Source organism: Periophthalmus magnuspinnatus, chromosome 8 (assembly GCF_009829125.3).
Source record: "Periophthalmus magnuspinnatus isolate fPerMag1 chromosome 8, fPerMag1.2.pri, whole genome shotgun sequence".
In the NCBI taxonomy this organism is placed as follows: Eukaryota; Metazoa; Chordata; class Actinopteri; order Gobiiformes; family Gobiidae; genus Periophthalmus; species Periophthalmus magnuspinnatus.
This window is the reverse complement of record NC_047133.1, coordinates 23469816-23481851: the sequence shown is the minus strand read 5'-3', so window position 1 is coordinate 23481851 and position 12036 is coordinate 23469816. Positions and strand designations below refer to the sequence as shown.

General features: G+C 38.0%; 2 protein-coding genes across 2 annotated transcripts; both read right to left on the bottom strand.

Annotated features, from left to right (window-relative positions):
- Positions 1–8: 8 nt before the first annotated feature.
- Positions 9–3061, bottom strand: nr5a5 (nuclear receptor subfamily 5, group A, member 5). The gene is made up of 7 exons (XM_033970535.2): positions 2848–3061; positions 2405–2520; positions 2175–2316; positions 1311–2059; positions 1077–1196; positions 850–997; positions 9–484 (listed from the first exon to the last, which is right to left on the bottom strand). Exons 1-7 carry the CDS (start codon positions 2945–2947, stop codon positions 237–239), a joined length of 1623 nt encoding a protein of 540 aa, XP_033826426.1. The 5' UTR covers positions 2948–3061; the 3' UTR covers positions 9–236.
- Positions 3062–7201: 4140 nt separating this feature from the next.
- On the bottom strand, positions 7202–9437 carry soul5 (heme-binding protein soul5). Its single transcript, XM_055223935.1, has 7 exons — positions 9357–9437; positions 9218–9277; positions 8999–9077; positions 8292–8397; positions 7960–8162; positions 7356–7504; positions 7202–7265 (listed from the first exon to the last, which is right to left on the bottom strand). Coding segments are annotated over exons 1-7 (663 nt in total). The 5' UTR covers positions 9359–9437.
- Positions 9438–12036: the final 2599 nt, after the last annotated feature.

Genomic DNA, 12036 nt, shown 5'->3' with positions numbered 1-12036 from the left:
ATGTCTTTATTTCTTGTTTTTCCATATCTTGTTTTGTTTTATTTTTGTTACAGAGCAAAATGAAAACTTCCATCTTCATGAAAACCTCATAAACGTGGGGTACTTTCTATATATGGCCATGAACCTTTTTTATTATTATTACAAAATTACAATGGCCATTATACAATATTTACTTCATCCAGTCTGACATCACATTTCCATTTTCTTTAGTCTCAAATGAATAATTTCATGGAGGCTCAGTTGTGTTTAGTGTGCAGCATCTCGGTGAGCAGTGAGTTGCAGGGCAGGTCTCCCAGTAGGTGTCGCTGGTACAAATACTCCTCCACTTGTAAACTGATGCTGCGCACTTCGGGCAGGCGGAGCAGAAGCTGCCCAAACTTATCTGCATGTCCCGGATGTGACTGTTGGGTGTGCTCCATCAGCGCCCTGTTCACGCGCTCCTGCGTCTGCTCCACCTGTCTGCGGCTCACCACGGACTTCACATCTGGACACGGGAAAGTCAACACTATTGTACCTCTACATACTACAAAATCAAGGCTGTTTGAAAAGTAAGGAAATCAATGAAGGAGTTTCTATCCAAGTACTGTCTTGACTAATATCTTAAAAGTCAAGGAAGGCTAGGATGCAAATTAAGTGGTAAAATAAGAATACATAAACACATTTTTAAAGGTAAAAACATGGGTAAATGGTCCTCAAAATAGCGTTTATTAGAGGAGGAACGGTCATCTGACTGAAATAGCGCGTTTCTTATGCGTTTTACTTTTTAAACGCACATTGATAAAAAGCATAAATCTCCTGAAATCAATGTCTTATTGTTATTTCTATTTTTACGTTGGCCTGGAAACTTACCGGGATTAAATAATACTAGGTACTTGAGGCAGACAAACTCTTTTCTGTCAAACTTTAGCTCTTTTAACTTGGTCACCAGGTCCTGCGCTCTGGACACGAGGCTGCTCAGTGTCGCTCCAGCCTGTGAGATGATGGTGGAGACCTCAATCTGCGCTTCAATGACAAAAGGTGATGGATGAGGAGCAGATTATTATTAAAACTAGGTTCTTAAAGAAATGATTTACTACCTGTTGTCCTGTGACCAGATATATACAGCCCTCTTTCCCATAGGTCACCTGTCTGCAGAGATGGTCCAACACCAGCAGTTCACTCCAGCAGTTCTGCAGCAGCTGCATTTGGTCTTCTACCTATGACAGGTACATATGTCTTTTACCCACTTCTACCACATCTGGTAGGTTTATACATGCACAAATATTAATGTACATAATTATTGAAAGTAGTATTATTATTTTCCTTTTTACCTTGAGCTCCTTAAAAAGTGCACTATTTCTGGCCCACTCAACAAGCCCAAAAAGTGTCTGGTCAGCCATTTTGCACATGATGCTGAATGTGTTTAGGCGATCGTGCTGGCCTCGGTTGGCTTGTTCTCGCTGCAGACTGGAAAGGACTTTTGCACATAACTGATTTTCATCTTGTTCTGACTCAAGAAGTGAATCTAAAAAGTTGGATGGAAGTGAGCTGTAGGAAGGGCCTTGGGCTAGGGGTGACGTGTGGTCCAAACTGGGGTCTGTGTTTACATTTGAAGATACCGTTAGAGCATTTCTTGGTGTGTAAGATTCGCTAGTCGGTTTGTCCAATGGATGGCTGGTAGAAGCTGTATGGTAATCAAAAGATGTAAGAGATTTTTCCTGGGTGCATGCCACTAAGGTTTGAGGAAGCCTGTTGGGGTAGTGCAGTGATGAAGAAGTGATCCCTCTATCGGGGTTCATACTACAGTCCCAGTGAGCGGATGCTTCTGGATGAGACATATCTGTGTGGTACATGTGACATTGTTGAAAAGTACTTGAAGACAATGTCGTATTTAAGCTCCAATCAGCAGGGTAAAGGTCATTTGAAGTCACAGATTGGTGTGGTATTGCACTTTCCATTTTAATCCGGTAGGGGGCGGCATTTGTCTGTTGATAAGACCTTTGCTGTTTTATCTGCCTGTCCCGACGATATAAAGGGCCAAATCTATTTCTTCCACCTCTCATACGGTCAGCTCGTACAGCTGTTGACACAGAAGAATACTACTTATTATAGATCACAACATGAGTGCTTGCATTTCAGTGAAGTAAGACACCATAGTAGCAGATTGCATCAGATTGCGTAGTGTAGAGTGGTACCTTCTTTCTTCATGCCCACTGCTAAACACTTCTGGAAGCGGCAGTAAGGACAGCGCTTCCTCTGAGTGAGGTTCATAGGGCAATTCTGTTGTTCTGTACAGGTGTAGTGTTTGTTGTTTTGCACTGACCGCTTGAAAAAACCCTAGAGAGAGAGAAAAGGTGAGAAAATAAAAATCTAAACTACATTGTACGTTGAGAAACAGGATGTATATAGTGTACTTTGAGGTTACCTTGCAGCTCTCACAGGTGAGGAGGCCATAGTGATAACCAGACACTTTGTCTCCACAAACTGGACAGCTCTCCTGTGATTCAGGTTTGGTGTCAGTCTCTGTGTTTAACTCTGGGGCTGTACACAGAAACAAAATTTTAAAATAAGCATGTTTCAAGTGCATACATACAGTTAAACAATGAAAGTATTTATGATAATGATGGACTGATTTGCAAGTTTGTATTACTGATTGATTTTGTAGATTACATGTCTCAGTGTCTTATCACAATGTGATGTAATGGTAGATAGGATTCTTACATAATTTGCACCACAGTTGCTTTGATCTTTAAAAATATAAGTATGTTTGAAATAGAAATTCATTAAAAGTTTACAGTGATTGATGTAAAGTGCTCAGATCATATAGACTTGTTAAATGTCACATTATGCCTTTTGTCATGTACTCACATGTGGGTGCTGCTTCTGCCTGTACCCTCTCCTCCATGTGGGCTACAGACGATCCTGCCCGGGGGGCCCTGTGGTGTGGGGGGAAACCCGGTGGGTCCATTCTGGCTGGAGCTCCACAGTCACACAGGCCTGGTCCTCATTGTGGAGACCGTAGACCAGACACCGTGCCGAGGCCAGCCGGAAGGCCAAAGGGCCCAGCTGAGCCGAAGCTTATTGTGTGAGACAGTAGAGTGGACTTCGCTCCATTCTGGGGCTCATAAACCTCTCCTGACTGGCACTCCTCTGTCCTCCAGTGGGACAGCCTATTGCCCAGTGTCTAGAGGCAGAATGAAACTATCATGGAAGCATTGTGCTGCACAGCTGATAAGATAAGAGTCTATAGAAAGAAAAAAATCATGCCCATTGTAATAAATATGTGAATGCATAACTTTATGAAACATAATGATATCGAACATAGTTATTGTTATGTAAATTTAGATATAGTGTTTTAAAACAAGTTGTGTATGTTGTAATTATTTGGAGAAAAGGCCCTGAATAGAGTATAGACCAGAGAAAGCCTAGACTATGGCAGGTCCACCCTTCAAGGCCATATGACACAGATAAAACAAAGAAGCATTATTGACAATTACGTTTTAATGACCACTGGAAAAGCACTGTGACTGAACTGTATGGCTGCACCTTGCACATTTTCTACCCAGTGGTAGTGGAGTTATAATATAGATATTATTGATACTTTTCTTCTTTAGAAAATAAATGTGTGGCTTTAACACATCTTAATAATGCATGTTAGAGACTTGTTTAACACTGTTTGACTGCCAGACACTGGCCGCCAACGTTACTTTTAATTAAACCAGAAAATCAGTGCTTATTTCAAGTATAATATGGTAAAGTCTTCATTTTTTGAGACAAATATCATCTGTAGTTTACGTGGGTGGGTCGATCTTATTGTGTTCAACTACAATTGTTGTTTTGAATGGGCCTTTTACAATAAAGTAAACTTTATTATTAGCATCATTTTTTTTTAAATTTTTGGTTTATTTTTCAAAATCAGACAGTTCTTCATTAAAGTTATCAGTCATACATATCAGATACAAATAAAGAGTGTGTTTTTTGGTTTAAAAACAATGATTATATTTACAGTGTATAGAATAATCCATTAATTTCAACTTCAAAAACAGGTAATAACATTGAATACATTTTCTAAGATTTTAACTGAAGATTTCTTGAGCTATTTCTCTCATTATCTGAGACAAGCTGATAGTCTTCACTTGCTTCAGCACTGTGGCACTCCATCCGCTACAATCCACACTTCTGAATATGGATTGTGGTACGTGGGTCTGCACGAGACATGAGACACATGAGTAATTATGTGGACACTTGAGTGATATAGACAATAATATTATGTAATGTTATAATCTCACCCATTGTATCCAACAACATAGTGAGGCTTTTCAGTGCTGGACATGTTGATACTCTTGAACAACAGTTTAGCTTGAGTGTCGTCTTCGTTCACCCAGGCCATAGAACCCCTGACCTACACATACATGTCTCCAGTTTCCACAATCTTCACCTGTAACAACGATTTAGGTGTCACTTCATTTAGGATGGACTCTTAATGTACTGAATTGAAAGAGCATGTGAAATGTATGCTTTTCTCATTACTCTACTATTTGTAGGCTGGGGAGGGTTGCTCTGATGCACACTTGGCAGTAAAAAACTCATTATGTATTCGCCCGTGGTGAACATGTCTTGTGGAATTTTCACAATAACAGGAGTATCAGTATGTCACAATCAGTATCTCATTATCTGAGTCACAAATTAATGCACAGAAAAACATACATTAAACTAGGGCTCAGTTTCGAACAGTTAAATGTATTGGTCTACTTACCATCTAGGTATCCTTTCAGATCCCAAAATGCAGATATTTGTCCACTCCACCAGAAGGCTGGTGTAGAGCGGCAGGAAACGGATACCCATTTCACAGGGTCATAGCGGCGAATCTGACAAAATTATGAAGGATTAATTTTACAATAAAGATGTCACCATATGTTCAGGAGTGTAGTGTTGACACGTGACAGGACTAAAACAGGTTGATTTAGATAGAAATCATGTTGTAGACTCACCTCATAGTTCTGTCTTATTTTGACAAATCAAACAGGAGACATTCTAGTGTCTTATTACAGAAGGGCAACTCATCCGAGCTTCCTCTCCTTCTTCTGATTTGGGGTCCGAGCACCTCTTTATTTAAACCTTTCAATGACCACACCCTGAGCAGGTTTCTCAAAACCCAAAATAATAGAGTTTATGAAAGCAACTGAACAAAAGGAAAGACAAGGTATTCATTTTGGATGTGACTGCCACATAATTAGTCCCAGGTGAATGAAATGATGTAATTTTGTGTTTATCTTTGAAATGAAGTTTATTTAAATTAAACTTAATTGGACTTAATTAGAATTTATAGTTTATAACCTGATGCTTTCCGTCAGTTGTAGATTTGTTTTTATATTTTGTAGAATTGAACAATAAAAGTATAGAGTCAGTATTAAAATGCTTGATGAGTAGTGCACAGTTTTTCATTTAGTTTTAACCTTTCTCAGAGCATTTAATTTTAGCCAAATACAAAAATACTTTGTGAGTCTCTCTATTTCAACATTTTCTGAAATTAAGATGTGCACCCCTTCAAACCTTGATCCTTTGACAAAAGGAGCAGAAAGTCCCCTGTGGAAGATCATGTTTCACAAATTGTGTAAAGACCTCATTATAAATCTGAGAGATTATAATGGTGTGTAACAGGAGTGTCCCGGCAACTGTTACCCAACTGATGACACCAATTCAACAGTGCTCCTGTATCTGCTGATTTAAACTGAAGCATCAGGCTGTGCAGAAAAGTGGCTTTACATAGTGTTACACTGCACTCTCAGGACAGAGGTGAAAATATAACCGGTCCACTCCTTTTGATACCACTCTGCGTTGTGTTCTGGGTGTTATTGTAACAATTGAGGCTCCACCCGGGTTCAGGAGGTTTACTGTTTATCAACATATAAATCACAAACTGAGTGTGAGGTAGTCCAACCAATATTCCTCAGAGAAAGTTGCACAGTTCTCATATTGTAAATAAATGCATTTGATTTCAAATAACAATAATACACAACTTTCCAGAATATGACAGATTCAAATGTAAACACTTTTTGCAACTGTTCTGCATTTAACTGGTACTACATATTTCTAATAATTACATATATAGATAATTTAACAAAAAGACAAATCACAAACTTTCATCAGGTTCAGCACCAAGACCCAGGGGTAAAATTAAGCTTAATTTTAATCAAATCTAGTCTACTAGTCTCTGAAACTCTCCCTTAGCAGACCCCATTGAACTCTCCATATATGCTATATCATTTAATAATAGTATAAATGCAGTACATGCATACTGACTTTAAAAAGTTTCAAGCTGAACGTTCACCTTCCTTTTAGCTAAATTGGCATGTGTCGCCCCCCTGTGGACATGGTCTGGAAATGTAAAATTTTAAATAATATTTAGTGAGAGATGACACAGGCATATTATTTAGCATACTATTTATTAGTTCAGTTGAACTAATGCATGGCTTAGTATTTACATTTTTAGAAGAAATTTATATAAATAGCTATTTACTGCAAATGGGTTTACAAAATGTATGGAAATTATTAAAGAGAAATAATACATTGTCCCAAACTCACTCCCTGTGACAGCTGTGTTATCTGCACTGGATTTGTGGCGGGCAGTGTAATCCTGTCAGCAGTCAGTGTATACAGAAGGGGCTCACCCATAGGGCGAGGAAGTTTGGGACTTAGTGGTTAAGAAATCTTGGGCCCAGTTGCAGATGAGTATTATGTTGTAAATAGTGTAATGTGTGAACGATTTGATGTTTTATTTGTATTTTTATTAAGTGTTGTATTCACTGCGTTACTATTTGTGCACTCCTTGTGCTGCTGCATCTTGACCAGTTTGTCACTGTAAATGAGAATTGGTGCTCAATCAACCTACCTTTATAAAAAAAAAACAACTTCACTTTTAACTCATCAGCAAAATCAGACAGATTAGAGGTAATTCACAAACACAGCCTTTATTGAAGTTATCATAGATGCATAGTTATAGACATATCATTATCAACTATACATATGATAAGCCTAAATAAAACAGCAGTGTCATTTTAAACAGTGATCAAACAGCACGCCATGTTTGTGACATGCAATGAATGAATAAATGAACCTCTTTTTCCAAATACCTACTTTTATATTCATTCAGTAGGTATATGTTGAGGCATATTGTGTAGTATAGCTTGTCTTAGCTTAGCATTGTTTATCTTCACTTGCTTCAACAGCGTGGCTCACCATCAACCAAAACCCACACTTCTGAATATGGATTGGGGTTCATTGGACTGTGGAATAATTATACACACATGAGTAGGGCCATTTACACTTTACTAATACATATAAAATGATATAATATAAGAGTATATATGTCTCACCTGTTGTATCCTACGGCATAGTGGTTCTTTTCATAGCTGGTTATATTGATACTGTTGAATAGCACTTGAGCTTGAGCAGCGTCCCCTTTCACCCAGTCATTGTAGGGCCTGACGTACATGTATCTGTCCCCAGTCTCCACGATCTTCACCTGCACCATGTATTAAAGGATAAGTTTTGGATTTGTCGATAATAATAATCTTCTCAATCATTACCACATTACTGTATTGTAAACGTGCTACTGTAACAAAGTCATTTCTAGGGATGGTCTGACACAATCTTTTTGCAATGGCCACAAATTTATGTTATAGTTGAATTCACTTAAAATAAAGTGCTGCTTTTGGAAAAATAATAACATGTATTTATCTGGGATTTAAAATACTTTATTGCATGATTGTGTAAATATGCAGACATTATTAGTCTAATTGCTTTTTGATTCCAATTTATAGTTATTTTTAGAGCTTTGTTTGTTCAAAAAGACCCTGCGATACTGGAACCAATGACCCATCTATAGTAATTTTGTTTGTGGATCAATACAGTTTGTCCAGGTCTGAAACAGTCTTATTGCTTATATTAAATGAGTGATGTGTATGATTTTATTGTTACCTTGGGATTAGTAGGCTGCGGAGGGTTGCTCTGATTCTCCATTGGGAGCAGAAAGCAGATTGTGTACTCATGCATTTTGGGAAACAACTTTGAAAGGTTCTTGAGTTTATCAAGCCAAGAAGACTGGGAGCTCTCTTTCTGTGGAGGATCGTCAGCTGGCATATCAATAAAGACAGGAGCTGCACTCATGGAGATCTGATTATCTGAGTGACAATTACAAACAACACAAATATCAAATGTATAGCTCATGAATTAGAAAATACAGGCATCAAATATAAAGAATGCTTCTTGTTTCTAATGGTGGTCACAGTTTAATTTGCTGGGTTACTTGCCATCTAGGTAATTTTTCATACGCCAAAATGCAGGTCCTACTCCAAGCATCCAAGTGGGGGCGCTGAAGGATGTGCACACCCATTTCACAGGATCATAATGACGGATCTGACAGAAGAAGGCAGTAGAGATGTCAGAGGTGGGATTTAATACGTTTTCTTCTTCCCACTCCTTTTTGAGCTTATATAAGGATTAATTTGTGAAATGTGCTTTAAGTGAACCCGATACATGTGCTCGAAATAAATAAATCAATTTAAAAAAATGTCAGAAATGTCACGATATAATTGTTATAATTTTTGAAGTAACATTATTTTATTCAAATGTAGTCTTTTATACTCAAAAACCTTATCACTTTTATGCCTTGAATAAATTCATTATATATGCTGGTCTATTAAGTCATGGAAATGAAAGTCAGTTACAGATTCTGCTACATCGTTTGTTTGTTTTTTTAAATAAAATTATAGGTGTTGTGTTCAGTAGTTACCACAGAGCTGATTAGCCCTAAGTGAGCTAGACTGAAGGGTGGGCGGTCACTGTTGAGCTCCAGTGTGTCGCTCCTAGATTTGCCTAATCTCAATTAGTTCATGTGGTTGTTTAGAAATAGGGCTGTAACAATTAAAAGTAAGTAAAAAAAAAAAGGCCGACTAGTCAACTTTTTTTAGTTGCAGCTCTAGTTCTGAGTAAATGTCGGAACATGTGGCACACTCACCTCAAAGTTTTGGCTTTTACAGACTGTGTTGAACAGGAGACATTGTGGTGTCTCATTACAGACAGACCCCTCTGAGCTCCTGAGGGCAAAGACATGAAAACTCTGTTATTTATAATTGTTATAACTTTTTTTTTTTTTAACGCTATAATTTATAGATACATTTTTATCTATAAACCACCTTCAGACATTTTTTTGTCTGAAGGTGGTACATGAACATACCCCACAACAGCTTCAGCTGTCTGAGCCAACAAAAAGCCAACAAGTGCTGTAAGGTAGATCCTAAAAAAGAATCATTTAACTATTTTAAGTCATTTTCTATTTAGAGTTTCTTTAAAAAGTAAAAGTGTTAAATACTCACATTATGTTTTTTGTTTGGATTCCTCTCCTTCTTCTGATTTGGAGTCCGAGCACCTCTTTATTTAAACCTTTCAGTGACCACACCCTGAGCGGGTTACTTAACCTAAACAATAGAGCTTATCACAGCAAAGGGACAAAAGAAAAGATGAGTTATTCATTTTGTGTCCCAGGTGAATGAAATAAATATTTGTTTATTTGTTATTTATTTTGTAAACAATAACATGTCATTAAATATACCATCAAAATGTTATTACATTTGCATTTTATTGTTTCTATCCAGATGTATCTATCCCTCCCCCAGTAGGTTTGTTTTTGTATTTTCTATAGACTTTAAACAACAAAAGCAGAAATCCTTTGTGGAGGGTCAGGTTAACACACAGGGGGTAATAATCCTAGTTCTCATGGAACCTTATACATGCTGCAAAATGTTCCAGAAGACTACGCATGTGAGGACAGTCTACACACAGTGATAATAATATAGTTTTGTCTTTCAATTCTCTGGTGGGAGTGAGGAGAAAACATCCAGTCTACTGTTACACTGTGTTTAGTGGATAAGAATCAACCTCCTTTAAATCTCTGATTTAAATTTAAGCCCTAATCTGTTCAGTTTCACTCACACATGCCACAAAACCCAGACCCATCAGGGTGGTAAAGTTATATAGAGTGGGTACAGAAAGTACTCAGACCTCCTTAAATTTGTAACTCTTTGTTATATTGCAGTCATTTGCTAAAACCATTTAACTTCATTTTATTCCTCATTAATGTACACACATTATGAAGGCCACGCACCTGTCTATATAAGACCTTACAGCTCACAGTGACAGAGCAAATGAGAATCATGAGGTCAAAGGAACTGTCTGAAGAGCTCAGAGACAGAATTGTGGCAAGGCACAGATCTGGCCAAGGTTACAAAAAAAAATAAATAAAAATACTTCTGCACTTAAGGTTCCTAAGAGCACACTGGCCTCCATAATCCTTAAATGGAAGATGTTTGGGATGACCAGAACCCTTCCAAGAGCTGACCGTCTGGCTAAACTGGTGAGAGAGGTAAAGAAGAACTCAAAGGTCACTGTGGCTGAGCTCCAGGGATGCAGTCAGGAGATGGGAGAAAGTTCTTGAAAGTCAAACATCACTGCAGCTCTCCACCAGTCGGGGCTTTATGGCAGAGTGGCCCGACGGAAGCCTCTCCTCAGTGCAAAACACATGAAAGCCTGCATGGAGTTTGCTAAAAAAAACACCTGAAGGACTCCAAGGCTGTGAGCAATAAGATTCTCTGGTCTGATGTGAGAAAGATAGAACTTTTTGGCTTTAATTCTACGAGGTATGTGTGGAGAAAACCAGGCACTGCTCATCACCTGTCCAATACAGTCCCAACAGTGAAGCCTGGTGGCAGCATCATGCTGTGGGGTGTTTTTCAGCTGGAGGGACAGGACAAATGGTTGCAATCGAAGGAAAGATGAATGCGGCTAAGTACAGGGATATCCTGGATGAAAACCTTCTCCAGAGTGCTCAGGACCTCAGACTGGGCTGAAGGTTCACCTTCCAACAAGACAATGATCCTAAGCACACAACTAAAATAAAGGAGTGGCTTCAGGACAACTCCATGACTGTTCTTGAATGGTCCAGCCAGAGGCCTGACTTAAACCCAATTGAGCATCTCTGGAGAGACCTGAAAACGGCTGTTCAGCAACGTTCATGGCTGTATTAGCTCAAAAGGGGCTTCTACTAAATACTATACAAAGGGTCTGAATACTTATGGTTGTGTGATATTTCAGTTTTTCTTTTTTAATAATTCTACAAAGATTTCAACAATTTTGTGTTTCTGTCAATATGGGGTGCTGTGTATACATTAATGAGGAAAAAAATGAACTTAAATGATTTTAGCAAATGGCTGCAATATAACAAAGAGTGAAAACATTTAAGGGGGTCTGAATACTTTCTGTACCCACTGTACAGTAATATCACGAAGATGTCACATAGGGCAAATGTATGACAAGTGTTAGGGTTAGGTGGGGTCTGGCACTAAATTAATTAAATCTCTAGAACAATGCACATTTCTAAAGTATGTGCATATATAAAATGTTAAATAAAAGGCTATCTATGTAAAGTTTGTTACTGTAAAAGACAATCAGCAGCCCGGTCCAAAAACTCCAAACTTTGTACCTCGGTCAGTCCAGTAGCTGAGTGGGTTGCTAAAGAGGGGGTTGTTGGGGCACTTTTAAATGGCACCAGGTCTGTGGAAGTCCTATGGTGTGATTATGCCTCAGCAATTTCTCTCTCTCTCTCTCTTTTTTTTTTATTTTTTATTTTTTAGAATTGGATATTACCTAATTTTAATATAACACACATAGCCTATTACCATTTATCTATTTATTAATTCTTTATGAACAAACAGAAACACACAAGACAACAGACAACACTATACCCATTACCTTATATGATGACTATAATGACGTTACATAATGACTTATTGTGATTTTTTTTTTAAGTAAAGATGGCTATTATTAGTATTTCAGCCTTGATTCAGCTTTTAATGTTTCACTCGCTCAACACAGAAATTACAAATGGATCATAATTAATGGATTAATGGATAAACAGAACCTCGCGCTCTTTAACTAAATTGGAATATTTGTCTCTGTCGCCCCCTTGTGGAAATGGTCTGAAATAATATTTATATCATT

Coding starts and splice junctions, on each gene's coding strand:
- nr5a5 (XM_033970535.2), bottom strand. CDS start 2,947: ATGGACCCACCGGGTTTCCCCCCACACCACAGGGCCCCCCGGGCAGGA. Junction 2,521..2,847: donor GGCAGAAGCAGCACCCACAT/GTGAGTACATGA, acceptor TTCTGTGTACAG/CCCCAGAGTTAAACACAGAG. Junction 2,060..2,174: donor AGTGGGCATGAAGAAAGAAG/GTACCACTCTAC, acceptor CTGTGTCAACAG/CTGTACGAGCTGACCGTATG.
- soul5 (XM_055223935.1), bottom strand. Junction 8,398..8,998: donor GTAAAAGCCAAAACTTTGAG/GTGAGTGTGCCA, acceptor TTCTTCTGTCAG/ATCCGTCATTATGATCCTGT. Junction 8,163..8,291: donor TATGAAAAATTACCTAGATG/GCAAGTAACCCA, acceptor ATTGTCACTCAG/ATAATCAGATCTCCATGAGT.